Genomic DNA, 22,439 nt, shown 5'->3' on the forward strand with positions numbered 1-22,439 from the left:
AAGCAAAACAAAATAGATGTATATCAGTATTTCTAGATGATGACAGTTTCATAAAGAGCAATAGTCTTCTCACTCTGTATATACACAGTTCTCCAAAGCCCTGATATATCTAAGTACTGATACATTACAAACTGAGACTTTGAGCAAAATTTCTGGATTTGCAGTAGACACAAATGCAATGGAAACAGAGCGGGGCATAATCTTCATTATCAAAATCTGCTATGCAATCTGTAAGATTGTATATACACACATGTGCATATTAATATGTAAATTTCAAAGCACTGTCTTTCCTAAAATATTTCCACAAAACCTCTCTCCATTATCCTGCTTCCTCAACTACTAAATCACTAAACACAGGATAGCTAAATTCCATATTTGAAAAACAGAAGACAAAAATATCAATATACGACATGGTTCTTGTATTATATTTTTTCCTTCCAGTTGACAGGTTCTTTCTGCTCTTCTGTTCCGTATTTAAGTGAATATGTTAAGAGCACACAGACAAGTGCATGCAGCACACGAGACCACTCCAGTGCTCTGGGGCACGAGATGCCTTTTTGTTGTGCTTTTGTACACAAAGGACAGTGAACCAGTGAACCCCCAGGTTAACATCAGAGCTCTCCAGTAGTATGGTAGTAGAATAGCAAACACTGGTGCTATTTGCACACTGGAACAGGCTCCCCAGGGAAGTGGTCACTGCACCGAGCCTGTCTGAATTTAAGAAGAGATTGGACTGTGCACTTAGTCACATGGTCTGAACTTTTGGGTAGACCTGTGCGGTGTCAAGAGTTGGACTTGATGATCCTTAAGGGTCCCTTCCAACTCAGGATATTCTATGATTCTATGATTCTATTGTGGGACCACGACAGCATGTAACTGAGGTGACAACAGACAGGCCAGAATAAACACTCCTGGTACTGACAGGTGGAAAAAAAGTGACTCTGAAGGAAATCTACGTGCCTTGAAACAGCATCCTCAAGTCCTCTCGAGGTCTTTAAAGAACTGTAAATTAAGGGGGAAGGAAGGAGGAAATAAGATGTTTTTGACATACTTGTCCAGATCGTTCGATTTGTTCTCGTAGTTTTTCATGACACGGAGAACCTGGACATCTTGGCTCAAGAAGCAGGGAGGCAGGAGGCCGTGAATTCCCAGCTGCAGCCTCTCTTGAAGTGTAAAAGCCATTCCCTGGGGAGAGAAGAAGGCACATTAAGCTGGCAAAATACACACTACCATGTGCACCCCAACGAAAAATGAGGCAAGGATCCAAAGAACATGCCCTCATCCTGCACAAATGCCTGCTCCCAGATCGCAGGCATCCTGCCATTCACACATGTGTGATGGCAGTGGGTTGGGCAGGCAAGGGGCTGTGGAGGCATGGTGTTTGCCAGCAGCTCCCATCTGCAAGGGCACCCCTGCTTCCAGCTGCCCCTGTGTCCCCAGGCACACTGCCTTAGGTTTGTTCCTGCTGAAGGAACAAAAAACGTGCCGTTTTTTATCACCCTCATGCAGTTGCTCTCCATGTCAGAGCAACTAAAAATAGACCTTACAAATATAGACCAGTAACACCTTGATTATAGAGCCAGAAACAAGGGTGTCTGAGAGGAAAGCAAGCACGGACACAAAGCCATGGAGGCCCCAGGATAGTCCTGGGGTGCAGGTAGCATTGGGCTGTGCCAACCCAGACCTGCAGGTACATCCCCCAGAATACCACAGCTGCTGGGCTTTGATGATTCATGCTCTTCTGCATGAATTTGGTACTGAATCTGTACTTATACAGTGTATATATCTACAGAGTGTATAAAACCTACTGTGTATACAACCTCAGGGTTTCTCCCAGTTTGCATTCTTACTGTATTAATTAATTAGCCCATGCCTACTAGATTCATTGGCCTGAAAACTCCACTGCCACTGCTAATCCTTTATAAACCACGTATCAGGTTTAGATTTAGATACAAAATACTCTTATCAAACTCATCAGCTCCACGTAGTTTCTGTTTCCACCAGGCACATCATTCCATACTACTCCATCAGGCACACATTTTTCACTGTTTCTATCAGATGACAGATATTAATGCCATATTGACAGCACAGAAGACAGGTCTGATGTGTAGAATGCTTTCTCAGTGCCAACCTCTCTGCCCACAGCTCACCTTTTCAAGAAGCACACAAAGTGCCATAAGGCAGCTCCTGCTGGCCCATAACTGAAGCTCAAAATGCTAGACTGCATGGGAAATCCCTGCTTTTAAAGGACAATTTGGTCCTTCCCAGGCAGAAACCTGAGTGCATCCTGCTCCCATGTGTGCAGGGGCTGATGTTCAGAGGAGCAACACCATCATGTGCTGGACACAGCTCTGATGAACAGCACTGGTAAATGCATTCTGCAGTCGGGGAAGATTATGAAAGGTCTTAGACCTTAATTAATAGGATTTCTGCTATCCTGATACCAGATTAGACAGCAGGATAGAAGGAAACATTTTCAGAAATGTCTAAAGAGCTTAAATCCTAATGAAAACTTTACCCATAACTAACCAACCGATTTGTATCTCGACAAAGAGCTGGCAGTAAAATATTCAAGATCGGTAATTACTTCACTACATCTACTCAAGCAAACAGAGAAATGCTTGAAAAAATCCTAATGAGCAGCTTTATGAGTACATAGCTGTTAAACTGCTGTTTTCTTCCATGGCTTGAGTGCTAATCTACGACAAATAGCTGTCATTAATGCCGCACAAGAAAAACCAAGCACATATCTGGATGAACTTGTTTTTGGCAGCCTTCCATTGCCTCCCATTGCTTGTTCCTGTCCCTGTGCCACCCCAACACTTGTGCCAGCACAAGCATTTGTGTGGTCACATGGTTAATGAGGGGGAGGAAGTACCTGGATTAAAAATAACCAGGTCATTTGAGCTCAGAGCAGCTCCCGTGGCCCATACACACCGCTGATGGCTCTGCACAGCCCCAGGGGACATCCAGCTATGGGAATGGGCCTCTGGAAGAGCCGTTTGCTTGTACGTGGTGTGGCTGCTGCTGAAAATGTTTGGCAAACCACCCGCAGAGATAAAGCAATGTAGAATAACCTGGAAAAGACCACACAGTGATGGAGGCAAGGACTAGAACTGATTCTCCTGCTTGCTAGATCCACGCCTTCTACATAATGTGACACTTGTTCTATTACTAAATAGTGTGCTAGCACAAATTAGGAAAAGTCTTCATATATCTCATAAAAGACATCCATCCTCCAGGAGGATCTAAGAAAAAAAGTTCCTTATCCCACAAGCATTTTCTTACTTTTCTTTCTGCTCTGTATCAGGACAGAACCATGTACTTTCCAAACCTTTGATGCAAGAACATGGCAGAGAGAAATCATTCCTCCTACAGTCAGCAGACTGCTGGGAGGCAGGAGATCAGGGGTTTGGTGTCAAACACAGGAATGGCACCGTGGTCTCTGTGGTCGTTGATGGATGTTGTACCAGGACATGGCTGGTTCCATTAAAGTGCCTGACATTTTTGACCCAAATTTCCTTCCTGGACCTGAGAAGCCTTTCCCCAAAAGAGTTTCCCAGCAGAATTAGTACATTCCCACAAGATAAATCTGGAGTTTTTGTGAGTCATCATTTTTCAATGTAAAGAAAAACATTCTCATCAGAAAACTTGCAACATCTGTATTCTCTAGAACAGGGACTGCTGAAATACTAGGCTAAGATCAACACTGGACATCAGCTGTAAGGCACTGTTTGGCTATGAACTGACACTGCTGTATCACTGCAGGGAAAACAGAGCTACTGTGAATGTCAAAGTTTATCTGCAATGAAAGGAAAAAAAAAGATACAATCACAATTTCGAGCCATTTACTTCCTGCAACCTTTGAACGGGGAGGATAGATAAGGGGAGACAAATATCTGGCACTAAATACTCCACTTGCTTGTCTAGAGAGTCACATCACAGGCTTGCTGATCCGGGTCACAGCCTGACCCTCGCTCATCCCCTGCAACAGAAACAAAGCTCGGCAAACACACAAACAAGTGGTGTTCACTATAAGAGAAAGTGATAGAAAAGGCAGAAAGATGACATCCCAAGTATTTCTGCCCCCAACCACTACAAATCATCTTGAAGCATTTTTTTCAATAGGCAAAAAAAGGATTTCAGTTATTTTCCATCAATTAAAATAGTGGTTTTAGTATTTCATCAAATGATCCCACACCTAATACCATTCTTTTTCTGATTAAACCCAGCACATTTCTATGCAAGATACTGCTATGATGCCTTGCAGAAGCAGCAGTCATCCACCAGTACCTCCTTACTTATTTTTTTTAATTCTTTTTGAATTGGTTGGGAGCTGCCTTAACAGTATCTCCTACATCATCATCATCAGTGTAGCCAGGAGTATCCATCTTTACCCAGGAGCAGCATGAAGTTGTAATCAGTTTACACCTGCTGTGGAGGTGAAGCACTTGTATTTGGGCACTTGCACTCCAGTCCTTTTGTGGCTTTTTTCTCTTTTTTGTGGGAGCTCACCAGGATGCTGCTCCCTTTCCAGGTTTGTCTGCTGTCATCCACCACCTTCCTGATTTATTGCTTTCCTGAATAGCGAAAGGGCTGAAAAGTGTTATATATTAATTCCCAATGCCACTTCAAGAGGTGACCCAGCACGCCGGGTCACCTCTTGAAGTGGCATTGGGAATTAATATATTAAATAGGTTCAAAAGGGAGCATGGGGTTCTAGAATGGTTTGTCTCTGTAAGTTGGACTGGGATGGATGTTCATGCATGCCACAGACAAGACGCTGCTGACTGTTTAAATTGTGGCAAGTTTTTATGTTTGCACAGTGCCAGGGCTCTGGTCTTCAATGCCAACCCATAAATTTCAAGACAAGGCAAACTGATAGAATCATATAATAGAATCATAGAACCATTAAGGTTGAAAGACACCTCCAAGATCTTCTGGTCCAACCATCATGCTACCACTAGTATCACCCACTAAACCATGTCCCTAAGCACCACATCCAACCTTTCCTTGAACACTCCCAGGGACGGTGACTCCACCACCTCCCTGGGCAACCCATCCCAGTGCCCGACTGCTCTTTCTGAGAAAAAATATCTCCTCATTTCCAACCTAAACCTCCCCTAACACAATTTGAGGCCATTCCCTCTAATCCTGTCACTGGTTATCTGAAAGAAGGGGCTTACCCCCAACTCCCCACACCTTCCTTTCATGCACTGCTCTTGAATGTTAAGCATTCTGGAGATCTACGTGCATGGAGGTAACTTTTTGGATTGTGAGAGCAGATTAAACTGTTCATTTAAGCACAGCCACAGTGGAGCTGTTGATAGCCTAAGGGCAAGCACAGTCACTAATGCCCCACATTTCCAGCTCACTGCACTTTAACACTTATCGCATCCAAATGAGCTATACCAACCAGTATAAGCAGTTTCATACTGGAGAAAATATAATCACATGTGATGAGAAGTTGCTGCCTCCACAATCACTTAAATCTCCAAAACACTTCTAAGTGCAGAGCTGGTCCATCACAGAGTGGCTCCATGGTGCGGGAGCAGAGCAGAAATTGCCTGCCCTGCCTCTGAAGGCTGCTTTCTGAAGGTCCAGGAGAGAGACCCCTGGGTGAAGTGGCTACATTCACCGAAACAGCACAGCGTGAAATGAATTTGGAAACACATTCTGCCTCAGATCAAAAGCTGGAATTCACAGAGGTAATGCTATGTTTAAGATTAAAGCTTTTGGGGCTAGATTTTTTTTTTTAAGACTGCCTGAAAGCCATATTGTACCACTCTTTTTCTGGTCTTAAAAGGTCTAATGATTAGATGGCGAGCCACAGCCCTGCAGAGCTGAGGCCAGGTGCTCCAATTCATTTTAAAATGTGTGGGAAATGAGTTGTCATGGAGAGGGCAGATGCTATGTCACTAACCAAAAACAAAGGCAAAAATATCAGCTGCCCACAAGGCTTTGCACGGCGTGGAAGGCTAAGTGAGGGGTTTTGTGCTGAAAATGAACCTTCTGGTTCCTTGGGCTTGGAAAGAGATGCTACTGCAGGCAGCAAGGTGCAAGAACAGGCACCTTCTTTATAATTAGGAAACCAACAGTCACGTTGAGGACGTCCTAATAGTCACGGAGCTTAACAAACTTGTTATTCTCTACTGATTTTTCCTGCAATGTGTTTTCTGCAGATATTTGCACCTTGCAGATTTATAGCAGGGACACACCTTGACTATCTGCAAGCAAAATTTCCTCCCAGCAGGGTCCATGCCAGTGGTTAAAGCAACCCTTGGTGAGACTGCAGGCAGTGGCTGGGGAGCAGAGGGCAGCAGCAGATAACATGCATTTCTTCTACTGTGCAGGACTTTTCTACAAAGGTCAGGTGCTGTTGTGGCCTCTTTGGCACCAGTTGACTGGAGAACCCTCTTCAATGAGGAGCAGTGCATATCCAGATGCTCCTTGTGCTTCCAAGCTGTGCTGGCATGGAGAGCCAGCCCCAGACCCTGTCCTGCATAGCGTTTCCACCCTGGAAAAGCTGTATTGAAATTATTATTTGCATAAAAAAAAGAGGGAAGGAGACACATGATGTTATGGGGTAGTTGGAAACCATCGTTCAGCAAGTCCTCTCGGAAACCTGGAGAGATTCCCCACTGTGCCTTCTCAGCAGTTATTGCCGAGCAAATCTTTTGTTGACCATGATTTACAAAGTCTTCCTACAGTGTCTATGCCTCTTTCTGGGTTCAAAGTCACAAGTTAAAAAATCCCACACTCTTGGCCATCCCCTTTGTTACAAAGCGATATAATCATGGATTTCTAATCCTTTCATATCGTTGTTCCTTCCTCTCCCACGGAGCCTGGGAATTCTAAAAAAGCCCTCCAAGACAAAGATAATTAAGCAATTCAATTCAATATTTGTTTCAGTTCCTGGGGAAACACCTTCAGTGAGGTTCACTAATTCAGTTACAACATAAACTGTTCCGACTGTAATGAGGTTTTGCCAGTAACTGTTTTGCTTTGTGTGAGTAACATCATTTTGCTGGATTAAAGGGATATATTTCCATTACTGTTCTCATCTCTACCCTGTGCCTTTTGATTTACATCAATGTAAGAGTGACCAGAACTGGACTGTAACAAAGCCCTTGGGCCAAAACACTTACTGTCCAGGGACCCAATCATGCCCAATGGGCCTGTCACAAGGTCACAGGCAAGAAGCAGCAGAGCCGTGGTGTTCCCACATGTTACTGGAGGTTTACCTCAATAAATAAAACTCATAAGCCTAATGTCTCCAGGGTTTTATTCACTAATCCATAGGACCAACTTCAGCTCTAAGCTCTTCTAGGCCTGCACTGTGTTTTTGAACTGCAGGGGTACGGCACTATACTGAACTTAGCAGAGAACTTGTTACTATTCCCACAGCTTGCCAGCCTCCAGGGCACCAATTTTTGCTCCATAGAAAACAAAAGAAATCCATATGCTAGAAATTATGTGTGTTTTGTCTGCAAACAAGATTCTGTGTCATTAAGAAAAAGATTTTTAAAACTGCCCTAGACAAACTTCCCCAAGGAGCAGCTGTTTTGGCAGACTGGTTTTGTGAAGGCTCTATGAACTTTACAGATAAGACAAAAAGGAGGCTATTTTTAACAACCAGGAAAGGTGGAGATAACCAGTTAATGCCAAGTAAGAGGCAATGAGATATAGTTGGTTTTTGTTTTGTTTTGTTGTAAGAAACTCAAATCTGGGGCTAAATTCAATGCTTTGTTTTCCTTCCACAAAAGCAATATTAAGATGCACACAGACTTCTACCCAAGTTAATGGTAGTACTTCTTTGGCTTTAGTGAGAAATAGATTAGGCTGATTTTTTCCCCTGACTAGATTCAAAAGTTTCTTTATAAGCATGAAGTGTTTAAATGCAAGCCACAATGTCTTTCAGTAAAGTCACAGTATGGAGGATAGGACCACCATGCTACAGAAAAACACTTGGTGAAAGCGGAAAAAAATAAAATCCAAAGAAATTATTACAAGCAATATAGCAGCAAAGAATACTGAAAGAGAGTGGGAAACATGATAGATGCACACACATAAACAGTAGAGGAGAAGACAGTTCCTATCTGGATGAGCGTAAAACCTGAAGTGCTCGCTGGTTGCCCCTTCCTTTATAACAAAATTATTGATAGAGAAAGGAGGACTGATGGAGCATATAGCAATGGTATCAGGTTTTGTGCTACTGCTAAGCACATAGGTGGATGTGCCTCCTATCAAATGATCTTGGCATCCAGATCCCAGTGGACTGCCTTTCCCAACTCCCAAGAAAATGAAATCACCTTGGTAGTATATACATGATTCCCTGCCTCCCTGTGTAATTCCATGTTTTACACATAATACTGTCACATTTTTTTATGCCAGTTAGTGAGAAAAGCAAGCTGGTCCAGGACAGTTTTGTGCTTACAAGCTTCTCTTTTCTACCTCAGCTGTGGGGGATGCTGTTCTTTCACTGCCTGCAGAGAAGGAGCAGGGTGCAATCAGTTTCCGTAAGAGCTTCACCAAGCACAAACCCCAATATTTCTGTCAGAGCATGGCAGTTTCTATGATGTTGCAGACACACACTTCTCCCAACTAGGATGTTTTCCCTAGACAGGAAGAATTCTGCATTAAAAAACTTGCATTCCTGAGTCTATGAAAAACAGCCCTCATCCTCAATTCAAACAACCAAATATGTCTGAGAACAAAGATCAAGGCGATTTTAAGGTTTAAATGTGATCCAAAACATTGAGAGAATACAGTTTTAAAAGCCAGTTTTACAATGTCTGGAAACTTCTCTCATTGTACACACAGCTGGTCATGTGAATTGTGGTTGCATATAATTTGGGTTCAGTGCTACAGAGAGCACTGACTTCCTTCTGAGGTTCCAGCAAATTACATAAAATAAGACTTGTGCACTTACTGCTCACACGCAAACTGCATCACACCATGGTTTTGCAGGATGGGTATCTCTCTGCAATTTATGTCTCATTTGCTGGAAACCTTGGAGGTTGCTCTGAAGGTAGGTTGGAGCTAGATGACAGGGCATGGATGATCGCTGATCATCTATGGCTGTACTTGGTCACTGATGTGCACTGCCTAAGCTAGCTGCTTCACAAGATCACTTGGATGGAAGTTTAACCTGAATGAAGCCAAAAGTGGTTTTGTTACTGATTTTATCAGAGCTGATTTCTCCACTGTTCCTATGTGCATGCTTCTTCTGACAAGGGCTTGTGGAAAGAAACCATCAGGAGTGGCTTCCTGAGCAGTACCAGCTGCTCTCTGCTCCATCCCATCCAATCCAGGACCAGCAGGCTTGGCTCCTGAACCACTATTTTGATAGCTGTTTAATGAGATGTTATATATGCCTGCCTCAGGGCCCAGTGGGTCATTTGAGATGCTTGCAAAACATTCAGATACTCCCTCGGATGAAAGATTCTTGAGAAAGGCAGTGTTTTTCTGTAAAAATTAGGAATATGAGAAATAAAGAAAGCCCTAAGTAAGAAATATGTCATCTCGGTAAAACAAATGGAAAAAAAAAAAAAAAACACCAGCAAACTCTCCCCCAATTATAAAACCGCCACTTGAAAAAATAAATGTAGAGGTAAACACAGAGCATCCCACAGGACATCCGTGTGAGCCTCCACTTCCCATGTGAGGACTTCAAGCCACTGCTGCTTTTCCCTTGCCGCTTGTGCTCAGCAGAGAAATTGCAGCAGCCGTGATGTCTGTAGGGCCAAGGCACTTTTTCCTCCAGCAGTTCTGTAACAGTATTTCCCAACCCCTCTTTTTAATGTTGTCAGGGAGCTGAAGCTGTATGTGCACACATAAATATAAGTGTGGAGTCTCCAGGCAGCCCTGCGATGATCTCTGGGCTGACCTCAGGGGCTGCTGTTTCGCCAAGCACATGTTTTGCTTCAGTGCTGAGATCAGTCATCCCACTGTCCAAACTACTTCTGGCATCACTAAGGAGAGCAGCTAGCCTACCGTGACTACCCTCTGACCTGGCCCCTCGTTCTCCTCCTTCCTTGAATATTTTACTTCATTTTTTTTTCTTCCTCCTTAATACAGAGAGGAAAAGGGAAGATGCGTGAAGTGCTCGCATATGTGTGATTTGACCTTTCAGGTCTACGTCTCTCATCACCTTTGCGTGCACTCTCCCTGCTATCTTAGTCTATTGTCAACCTGCTCTGAGCTGTCTCTAAATCACACACAGTCGAATGCACGCCTGGCCCTGATACTGGAGCATCTGGACTGCAATTTGTACAATAACACAAATACAAAACGATACATCCTTTCTACCAAACTTCCCCCCCAGGACCTCTAAATATTCTTCCAGTGATATAGTCCTTTTATTTCCTATTTTCTTTGCTCCTCAGATGTGTGGCTCTATTTCTTCCACATGGTGTGAGCAGAACTATGTCCAAATAGTCCAGGTGACAAAATACCACTAATTTCATACAAGTGCTTTAATTTTTTTTCACTTTCTTGAGATTGAGCTTAACCACTTCCAGTTTCAAAAGCACCCACTGCACTAGAGGGATTTTTACACTAGACTATAAATCAAATAACTAATAAGGTTCCTGAGATTTTTCCAAAGAAGTTCAAAAATGAAAACTCCCATCCTCCTCTTCCAACTGTTTTTAATCAAGGGCAGTACAAAAGAAGTTATCCAAGTTCAAAATGAAAAAAGAAAAAAAATAGTACAATTACTTTGAGATTAAATTTAAAGATTAAAATCCTTTTGATTCCATGAGCTGTTTGACAAACATTTCAGTGGAACAGGAACTGCAGCGACATGTTATAAAATATTTATGTCAGTTTGCAACATGCGTGACCACATGTTGGTCAAGGCAGCTGAAGTGTTCATTATTACTAGGAAGTCGTAAATCGCCCCTTTGGCAAACCTTCAAATGAGATTAGAAAAAAAAATGGTTCAGTTCTTGATTCCATTAGATGCTATAACTTAAAATGCAAATAATATTGTTCTTGGCACGGCCGCTGCCTGTCCACCTCAGCACAATTACTCCAGCCTCTCCTAGCTCAGACGAAGATCAGCCGAGGCCAACACGGCAGCTTCCTTCCTCCAGCAGAACATCTATTCTTCTGTAACTGAAACAATTTGGCTAAATGACGCAAAGATGAAGCGTGACTGCAGGAAGGCTAACAAACACAGTCCAGACTCCTTGAATACCCAACTGTTAGCCCAAAATAATTTGCCCACTATCTGGGTGATTGGGAAAAGGCAATGGCTAAAGCATGGCTTGCAGTCATGCACCTGCACTTTTAGGAGACACCAGCTGGTGCTTCAAATCTTCAAACCTGTCATTCAAAGCTGGATTTCAACTAATTCCCACCTTGCTGAAAGACCATGGTGCAGTGTGGGGAGCACCAGAAGAAAAGCGCACCAGAGTCTGGAAAGACTGGGAAGGTCGCAGTGTTTTTCACTTATGACCTGCTGTGAAAGACCTGCATTTAGGACAAAGGGATGGCCACCAATTTTGTTCTCTTCAAAGAACGAAAAGAAAAGCCTCTGAGGCTCCAGCTTCAGTCCAGGATTCTGATTCTCCTCTATCTGGCACCACAGTCACGTAGTGACAACAGAGTAAAGCAAATGTAGAGTGTTTTTGAACTTTATTAGTATTTGAAATAATTTAACTGAAGAATTAGGTCCTGGATATTCAGAACTGAAGAGCTAGATGTAAATTACGGGGAAAACAAAGCCACACTTTGACATCAGTGTTATTTTGTCAGTTCTCAACGGCTTGATGTATTACAATAGCCTTTCTCCTAGGGTTCAAACCCAGATATAAGAAGTTATCACAATATCCATAAAATCTGGGTAAGAGAGCACTCACTCCTGAAGTTGCTGGGTTACCATTACATTTAGTATTGAACAAAAGCTAGAAATTAACAGCCTGCTTTATTATCCCTTACAATAAAAGCACGTTTGTCAGAGCATACATCCATGCGGCACATCTTCTGTTCCATCAGAAATTCTGACTTTGCCCGGCCAGTCGTTAACCAACACCATTTACTTTCTGGCCATGCCTCTTGCTGCCACAGACAGCATCCTTTTCCAACACAGGAGAAGAGGTCAGCGGTTTTAACTGACTGATTCATTATTCATGATGGTGAACTAAAGAATGGTCTCACGGGGAAGGCGTGAAGCCGAATGGCACCCTAGGGAGTTATTTGGCAGTTAGTTAAGGATGCACATACAACTGCATCAACAGCCTCTTCAATAAAAAGAGTGTCCTGGACAAAGGTCTGGAATCCCTAGAGATGGGACCCCAGTTATAGTGTCTGTGTAAGCAACCTGAAAGCCTTTGTTAGTGGTTTGAAGAATGCCTAAGAGCAATTAGAGAATGACAGCGTGGTTTTTTTTTCTTTTTTTTTTTCTTTTTTTCTTTTGCCTACAGACCTCTGTGTAATTGTCTCAGTGATACTAAATCCTTGTGTTTGAGATCCTTGTGTCTGAGAGTAAGAGAGCGGGTGGCAAAGCCCAAGTGATCCATGCCCGAGGAAGTGGCAGTCCCTCCATGAGGGTGCTGGCCCTGTCCCTCTGGACCCACAACTCCAGTGCACGGCAAAGTGTTGGTGAGAGGCAGCAGGCTTCTCCTCCCCTGAGGTGGTGCACAAGCTGGTAATGCTAGAGTGTGGTTTAAGAAAATGTTTTCCACTGGAAAACCCTAATCAGGGCAGCAAGAGAAATACCTGAGGTTAGGGTCTCTTGCAGATTTTAAAGCTGTTGTGTCTTATGGTCAGTAATTGCACAGGATCACACCGTGCACTCAGAAAGGCTGTAACGAGAGCAGAAGTAGCACACAAACCAAGTGAGTCTGGCCAGCAGGTTAAGAACCAAGGCTGACAGACATCCTAGACCTTTTTGCCAAGAACAATCTAATGAAAAAAAGCAGAATGGGCTGGGTATGGAGAAAATGAGCAGTAAATGGCTTTTGAACTGCGCAGAACTCCAACATCACATGATGGTGGCCAGGAGAGAGCCAGAGGGATGTCCCAGCCCCAGGCATGGCCATGAAAATGCCAAGACGTTAAGTGGCAGAGCTGATACTTAATTATCACTATTACAGCATTAAAGTTGCTATTTCCAGGATTTAACATTTGGAGCTTCCAAGAATGTCAGTGAACATTTTGTATGGACTGCAGCAGTCATACACTGTTATTGTATTTCCTTTGATGATTTCCTGAAGCAAAGTTTTTTTTGTTGTTTGTTTTTTCTTTTTTTTTTCCCTTATCTGGTGTTAGATCAGATATGTGCGTGTCAGAACCTAAGGAAATGAATGCTACTAGAGCCAAATCTGTAGGACAAACCTTACTACCACTTCATCAATAAATAAAGAAAACTCACCGCTAAAATGTGTTTATTTTCAGTTATCAGTAACTTGGCTACTTCCATGAAGATGTTCTGTGTACTGATAATGCTGGTGATAAGCGCACACAGGGCTCCTGCAAATGCCCACCTCATGACAGTTCCCATCCGTTTTTTGCTCTAGGCTGTGTCAGGCAACTCTTGACCCACAGCACCAATTTGAGGATCGCGAAGTAACTCCAGGGGGCACAGAGGGGCTGTCTGCTTTTGTTGGGATAGCTGTGAGTCTATCAGCCTTATGTTTGAGTCTATGCACTGCTTTCCAGACAGCTTCTAATGTAATGTTAAGTCTCGTGTTTTGCTTTTTTAAAGAAATTAGTGGACTGGGACCTTGGTTACACAGACTGAATTCTGTCTTAGCTCTTGGGCTCTGAACCATTGCTGTGCCTGGTCTTTCAGGGAAAGGGCAGATACCACAACCCAGGACAAGACAGTCAAGTAGACCCTGAGTCTAACCTTCTGGGAATGACCAAAAGCCCCTCCCTTCAACAGCTACACCCCTCACAATTCAAAACAACCTTTTATTCCTAAAGCTCTGGCAACTCAACCCTTCAAAAACACAAAGAAGCAGAGCCTAACCACAAATTGAGTGCGGACTCCCTGAAGGAAGGAGGGCAGCATTCCCATGGCTCAATCCCAGGGATAGAGTGAGGATAAAAGGCCTAAAGATGAGCAGGCAGGAGGGTCTGCAGTCAGAAGGGCTGAGTTACTCCTCCTAGAATAAATTTCAAACATGAACACTTTAAAGACAACTTTATATTTGTCTGACAACCATCTCTTCTGCCCAAGAGATGCAGTTTTATTCTGAGCCTGATGCAGGCCTTTGTTCAGCAGTGGGCTAGGGTGGAAATTATGAAGATGGCATTCAGGCCATGAAAAACCATACCCTGCATGTACTGAAAGGGAAAGCAAAGTGGACTAAGCTTTCTTTGTTCCTTAGCCGGAGGGTTTGGCGTAGCACTCAGTCTAGCCCGTCTTTCCAGCTCAGGACAATTTGGATTCCAGTGGTAAAACCCTGGCTCCAGCAAATTAAATGGCTAAACTCCTGTTGATTTCAAAGCACATGAGATATGGTAAGTCTTTGGGATTTGCTTGCGAGACAAAAACATAAGTACAAATTATGACAATTATCTCATTATTATTTAAAAATAAAACCTTCTTTAAATGATATTTGAAGTAATAGCAAGGCAGAGCAAGGCTTAATCACATTATGGTTTTAAAATCACTTATGGTTTTAAAAATAAATATAACTTCTGTAACAGCAACAACACCAAGTTAGATTATTAAGCTACATTTCTTGGAAGGAAAACTGGGGCTTCTTAATATACATACAACCAACTAAATCCAGTATCAGATACTATATATAACAAATGCAAATAAAGGACATTCTTCCAAACATAAATTCTTTCATTTCTGATACTCTGAAATGTCTCACCTTATTGCCTTTGGATTTTATTTTAGGTAGCAGGTACAGAATTTTTTCACCAGTTGGGTTAACCATGCAAAGTTGGAAAACCAACTTGTATTTGATAAAGAAGAACTTACTTTCCTTTTCCAATCTCTCCAAAACCAGAATCAAGAATCAAATCTATCCATTCAAAATGAAAGTGAAATTTTCATTTAATGAAAATGGAGCCATATTTTCCAGGGCTCCTTATAGGTGCAGAAATATACCTACTGTGATTATCAAACGTACATATATCTTTGTTCAGAGATTTCATTTTGCACTGGCTAAATACCTTCACATCTCTGATCAGAAAGGCAACAAGAAACTACAGATTATCTAGTGCCTCTTCATATTTAATTTATTTTATACATTTGCTTTTCTGTGTAAAATACAATCATCCTAAGAGGGCCTGGCTACAACGTTAAAAGAACCATTTAAAATTGTTTTCAAAGGGAGGTCTAATTTCCAGCTAAATAGCCCTAATATAAAGTCAAACTAAAAGCATCTGGAAAAGGAAAAAAGAATGTGTACGAATGGATCCAGACAGGCTATGGGATTGCTTAAGAGAAAACAAAGTTGCGAGGCTTCCTCCTGATAACAACTTGCTTACAGACAAACACATGCATAAGGATTGCCAGACAAAAGGAAAAAAACTTTAGGAAAACAAGAAAAGAATTCAAAATCGGCTTTCTTGCTAGTTAATGGAGGTCAGCTCATCTCACCTCAGTGAACCAGCTCCTCCCTCCAGATAATTTAGTCCAGCTGGAAGCTGTTTCTGCATCACTGAATTGTACCCAGCGAGTTGCTTCCACTACAGGGTTTCACCTCATTCTGAGGGCTAGGTGAATTTTTTTGTCTATCTAACAGACTGAAAACAGTCTGTTAGATAACCAAGTTCCTTACCCTCACGTTTTGCAAGCATCTCTGCAATCTCCAAGGCTTAAAGCATCCCAGCAGATGATGTGCTTGTACTTGGCATTTATTGTTTTGTTAATGAGAGAGTCCAGAATGACTAATTAGGATGTTAGTGTCCCTAGCAGAAGCACAGGGGATGAAATGGCATTTTTCTGGAAAGCCTCTAGTAGTTTTCTGCTATTTAATGATGAACAGCAAAAAAGCAAAGAATTAGAAGTAAATACATAACACACCTTTCGCATGGAGCCATCTACTTGTACTTTCACTGTCAGCTACTTATTTGGTTTAGAGGAAGAGGAAATAATGATACGCAGGTATTAAACTGGATAGTGGAGACAGAGAAATTCTGCGAGCGTGGTTTGTGTCAGCAACTGTTTGATTACTTGGAGCTGTCTTAGAGCCTGGAGCAGAGCCCGGTGGTGCCTATTAATGGCACTGAAAGAAGAGAAATGTGGTGGAGGTCAGTCACCAGAAGAGACCTTTCTGCTTCCACACTGCCAAGTTGCTTGACGAGGTGGCTGATGGAAACTGCTTCTTTTCATCAATTACAATGCGATTCTTTCAAGCTCTTTCTCATCCCAGCCTTATTGTCAGCAATGCACACAGGCTAGGGCCGAGCTCTGTAACGAAGTCACCATAGAAATCCCACGACGAGCATTTACTGACCTCCCAACTGCATTTCCTTGTCCTGAAATAAATTTGAGCTCAGTTATTATGGTGCCTCTGATTTAATAATTGGCACTTGGGAGATGCTCAAATGCTTTAAATGGAATCTTTTCTTAGGGTTAAACCCTGTCCCTTTTGTAGCCTATGGGAATTTTGCCATCAGACTTTTATGAGACAACAATCTGGCCATTAATCCATGAAAATTTGCTACTGTAGTTCACACTGCACTCCCATTTAGGAGCCTGTTGTTCAGTTTACTCTGGACCAGCTTGTTTTCACTTTAAAGAGCATTGCATAGACTACAGAGAAATTTGAACACCAAATTCTGCAATAGCGGGCATTAACAGCCTTAACTATATGACTGCTGGACGGACACCGCCAAACCAATTGCAGAACATTCCCCAAACGCTAACAGTCACCAAGCTGATGAAAATACTGGAGAGGAGTCTTCCCACTCATTTCAACAAAAAGAAAACAAAAGCTCCATAAAGGAGGAGGTTCAGTGGTGCACAGCCTGGGCCCATGAAGGCCTTTCACTTCCAAGGGAAGGAGCTGGAACTGGATGATCTTCAAGGTCCCTTCCAACCCAAACCATGCCATGATTTCTTAGATCAGGGAACACTGAGGACCAACTTCTGTTCTAGATGGAAGTCAGGGATCACAGTAATGGCAGAGCACCTTAGGGCAGGCCTTCCAAGTCACCACTTCTGCATTGTGGCTGACTTTTATAACACATTGCATTTTTGTAGTACTGTTTGATCTATAGGTCACTGAACATTTTCCAGCAAGAGGCAATTATTTATTTTTTAAAATGCCAGGCACATCACTTGCTGTTTAGCGTACAGGCATTAAGGTCCCTAACCACCCTTCATGGGCACACATAGAAGCACTTCACGGACTCCACGGGTTCACCAGGTGAACACCAGTAGTACAGACAATACAGCAGCAGTTTCAGAGGTGACCAGTGCCAGGGTAACTCTCACTAATTTTGTCTGTTAGCTGACTTTTCCTACCTCGGCAATTGCTCCTTGTGCTCATTGACAGCTAATTCCAAGTTACACTCCTGCACTTTGTTCCTACAACATTTTGCAGCACCTGGAGAAATAACTTTAGGAATACAATGGCAGATTTTTTTTGTGTGTGGAAGGGGATTAAATAAGACGATACACAGGTTTCTGTCTTTCTTGTTAATAAAACATAAAATTTCTCTCCTCTTGCCTCTCAGCGAACTTATTTAAGTGATCTGGCACACTCTGGAAATGTACAACAAGGGCTCTATTATGTACACGCACTAGGTGCAGCAGGTTTCACTGGACTGTAACTGATTTGTTTCAGATGAAGGGATGCTGTTAACCACCACTGTGAATATAATTGCTTAGTTGATTTCCACATTCTTGTCATTGTTGGCCTGGCTACTGCAAGAACAAGCTGGTAAGGAATTCCCTAATGCTGGTTAAAAAAAAAAAAAAAAAAAAAAAAAAAAAAAAAAGGAAGTCTTCAGGTCAAACCAGGAGTTCATCCAGACTGCACCAGAGGAACAAATGACAGTGTGAATACCCCTTTTCACCTCTTCTCACACTCCTCCTTTATAACAGAACCAACTCCAGGAGAAGAAACTCGGCAGGTGAAGAGGGAAAGGGAACTTGTCAGATGGTCAAAATACCGAGCTGCCACCTCTGAGCAAACCCTGGGGTGCACAACATCCGATTCCTTTTGCTGGACGTGGCAGGGAGCTCAGAGGGTGTTAGCAGAAATCACTACGGCTGTCGCTCGCAGCCCTGCTTTGCGCATAGAACAGCTCTGCTCCTGACACGTGGCCTCTGCAGCACATAAGGACGTGCTAGTCCCTTTGTGGGGAAGCGCCCAAATTCTAAATGAGACAAGAGCTGCATGCTCCAGCCATGATGGAAAGAAAAGCTGCAATTAATTCATCACACTGGGACTTGCCAGTTCTGGACTCCGTTCCCTCCTCTGGCACAGGCTCGGAGCACAGGGCTTCCAGTTTGGATGCTGGTAGCACCTGGAGCCTCCAACAAAGACTGATGCCTGCCCACACTAAATACTATATATACATTATATATACACACATACATATACACATATATCCTGATTTAAAGCTTGTTGAGCACTGTCAGGTGGGATTGTTGTATGGAAAGCTTTTACAAAGGCATAATTGGAGGAGTCCGATAGTCCACGGGAACTGAGTATGAAAGTAACCTTAGCATCTCTCTACTGCTGTTTCAAACTGTATTTCTAATCCAGGTTCTTTGGTTGGTTGGTTAATAAATCTTGAGTGAGGAGAATATTTTTTTTCCATTGTTCTCACCACTGAAAGTTTCTTCATGGTCATTTTCTCTCTTGCATGTGGAAAACTTCCCTTCTTTGACTTCAGTCTTTTCCAAACACCAGAAACGAAGGCCTCCTGACCTTACAAAGGCTTTTTTTTCATTTGACACACTGTCAAGTGTACACATAATTCTCTAGAGAATGAGAGTCCTGTGCTTGTTTTCTTACTTTGTAACTTATCTCTCTCCCTTTGTCATTTATTATCTAAATCTAGGGTGTACTGTGTTATTCATTTATCAGTAAGATTCCCCTTTGAAAATAAGGAAGACACACTATGGTTTATAGCATTCTGAATATTTTACTTGTTTTAAGTAATTAATCAATGTAAATTCTCCTTATGAAAATCATCAGCAGTGAGACATAGTCCTTTATAGAAACAACTTGGCAGCATTTAGTTTAGAATGCTACACTTCGGAGTATTGCTTAGCAGCATGGACAAACGAGCTCAATAAACACCAGGTACTAGGAGAAGATTGTCAGTTGTGGACAGAATGAAAGAGTGGGAGCATGTTGTTTTTCAATAAATTTGAACAAAGTTTTCCTCTGTTCTATGAACAAACCCTCAAAAATATTTGTATTAGAATAGCTCCTGTCATGCGTCACATCCCTAGGGCCCAACGCACACTGTAAAAAGAGATCAAAACAAACCAAGAAAACAAAGATAGGCTCTGTCCCAAAGAGACAACTGCTAAAGAGAGGCAGGAGACAACTCAGGAGCAATACTGATGAGCAAGATGAGTTTCATCCTTTACACAAGTCTTGCAGTACTCTCAGCACGCCGGCAGCCAAGTCGGTAAGTCAGCCCAGAAATATTTGTTATGTTAAAGTAATACTTCTGTGCAAGTAGTTTTCCTCTAGGATGACATTCATCTCAGAGGTAAAACACAGAGGATCTTTGGCTGAATTCTTATTGTGAGTGACATGGATTAAAAACCCTCACCATAGGACACTGATTTATTGCCTATGGCTCCATTGAATTGTCTGCATAGAAAATCAGGCTACTCCCAACGGGCTGCATAACACCCAGCTGAGCATGTGGTGCAAATTAGAGAAGCTCACAGCGCCAGCACTGGCAATAGCTGGGCCTGTTGGGGAAAGATGTGGCTAAGCAGGAAAATCAAGCTATAGCATAACAGACAGCCAAGGAATGCCTCCTCAGAGGAACGGCAGATCTATCAAACAGACACTATGGATCTGTGGAGCAGAGAGGAAAAGACAGCTTGTTGTTCTTTGTAAAAGCAAGAAACAGTCCTTTTTTTTTTCCTTTTTTTTTTTTTTTGGCCTTGCTTCACGTAATTGGGATGCATTACCAGCAACAGGATGTATGCAATCAGAATAAATTATTTGTTCATTAGCTACCTAATATGCAACAGTTGCCCCCAGAATTAATTGGGTGAACCCGTAAGGGCAGAATAAAAGTAGAGCTGACAGTAACACCGTATGTGATTTTTCCTGTTCATTCCACTTACCTAATAGATGCAGCAGACCAGCCTTAACTGCACCTCCAAACATTTTCTTAGGGACATTCAAATAGACGAAGGCTAGAAAAGTGTAATTGTGTGATGCCAACAATGATGCATGCGGTTCTTCACACTAAGACCCTCAAAATGAGAATTACAGAACTGGTGTAAACTGGGGAAGATCCTAAAGTGGAAATTGTGGGGCTAGAAAGAGCTTGTGTTTCTTTGGTGGAAACATCATCATATGCCTGGAATATAATTTCATGGCATTTACCTGTAACAGGCATATTTCCGCTGAACACTTGTATATATATATTTTTTGGCTGACCAGACTTAGCTTGTAACAACACTACATATGTTATAGATCATCTATCTATTTATACTAGCAGGCAACAGAAATTCAGACAGATATTGGAAACCAAACGTTAAAAGATAGTTACTGTTCCAAGCAGGGTATATTTGCATGCTCAGAAATCAAATATTTGAATCCCTGAGGACATTATTCTTATCACTTAATCATTTCTAAAGTAAAAAAAAAAAAAAAAAAGGCAACATAAGGGCTCTTCTTAGATCTCAAAGAAGCCCAAACTCTTCCACGCAGCACCCTGTGTGTCAGTGGCAGACCAGGGTAATGCAGGTCACGAGGCTGTACGGTGTTTGGGATGGCACTGCATTGAAGGGTACAGGAGGCTCATGGTAATACTCCATCTCCATGGAGGTTGTACATCAGTCCTACTACACTCATTCACAAATTTTGTGAATGCATCATGATCCTCTGAATCTGACATGCAGTAAAGAATAAGTTCAATATGATCTCAATTCCCCCAATAGCTCACTTTCCATATACATTTTACTGCGAACACAAAGACACTTCAGCTTTCCAACGCTGCTGCCATGCAAAGTTCACAAGTTGAATTTCATGGTCTGTGGCTGAAGCGTGCAAAATGAGTTTTCAGTTTTACTGCACCAAAGGGAAGTTTTTTTTCCAGACTGCAAAGGAACTACAGCCAAACAGGGATGTTTAGTTTCTGCCTTGCAGGAAGGACTGAGAAGCACGCACAAAGTATGCTCCTGCCAGCACAGCTCTTCAGGGAGGTCATAGGCTAAAGGTTTACAGAATTTTCCCTAAAATGAGAAAGGAATTAATTCATTGTTTCCATACAGGACAAAAGGTTAAAGAAAGACTCTCAAAGGCCAGGGCTCTGAGGTAAGCAGATGGAGCCTACCAAATATTCAGCAAACTTCTTTCTCTTCTTGAATTACGATAGCACCTTAGGGTGTCTGAGCCAGTGAGGGGAGGGAGGTTGTTCTGGTGGTGGTACTGACAGAGCAAATACCTGCCCCAAATAGCTTGTAAAGCATACAAAGTGCTAAGTGGTAGAGGCATGCAGGAAAGCACAAATACATGCCTGCAGGATAAGCAACAATTTTGATATATCAGTAGGCTAACTTGGTAAGGTTGGTTTTGAAAGCTTGTTAGTGTAGTAGCTTTGGTGATACTCAGGGGAAGTTCCTTCTAATGTCAGGGGAATGGGGAGGAAAACGGAAAATATAACAAGGGAATGCTTGAGGCTCATGTTGCAGGCTGGCTTGAATAGGGAATCAACCTCTTGACAATAAATAAAAAGAGCCATGCAATGATGATCACCTGTGAATGACTCATACAGCAATGACTGCTTTGATTCACTGCAGAAAAGTGGAGAAAGTACGTAGAAAGGCACAGAACAAGGCTGAAATGCTTTGGGTTAATTCAGATACAGAATGATAAAAAGCCTGTATGAAATGATAGCTGTGTGAAATGTTTGTGTTAGAAAAACCATACAGCAGAGATGCTACTCAAAAAGCAGTTGCCAACATGCAGACACACTGAGTGCAACCCTTGGAGAGACCCAAGGTACAGGTCAAGCATCAGGAAGGAGGATGCTGCTGCTTACCGGGATCCAGAAAGAGGGTAGGGGACAAAATATCAACTTCTCCTTCTTAGACACACAGGGGCAAGCTAATGGCTAGATATCTCTTAGGATATTTCAGGTAAGACTGTATCTGAATTAGGCTAAAACTGTAGTTTGGAGAAAAAGGGGAAAAGGTTGGAAAGAAATATGCATAGGGAGAAATATAACTATAAGAGATACACATAGTGATAGTAGTTGCATTTGTAGTTATAGTTAAGATCTCTCAAAGATCAAAGGAAAAAGAGCAGAGA

General features: G+C 42.3%; 1 protein-coding gene across 4 annotated transcripts in view; it reads right to left on the bottom strand.

The window, feature by feature from the left end:
- Positions 1-22,439, bottom strand: part of ME3 (malic enzyme 3) — a 123,688-nt gene that overhangs the window by 56,656 nt on the left and 44,593 nt on the right. For all 4 annotated transcript variants that reach the window (XM_068666028.1, XM_068666209.1, XM_068666121.1 and 1 more), the window contains one exon: positions 1,052-1,185. In XM_068666028.1, the coding sequence (XP_068522129.1) occupies positions 1,052-1,185 (134 nt within the window). The remainder of the gene's footprint in view (positions 1-1,051; positions 1,186-22,439) is intronic.

The sequence above is a fragment of the Anas acuta genome, chromosome 1 (genome assembly GCF_963932015.1).
Source record: "Anas acuta chromosome 1, bAnaAcu1.1, whole genome shotgun sequence".
Taxonomy (NCBI): domain Eukaryota; kingdom Metazoa; phylum Chordata; class Aves; order Anseriformes; family Anatidae; genus Anas; species Anas acuta.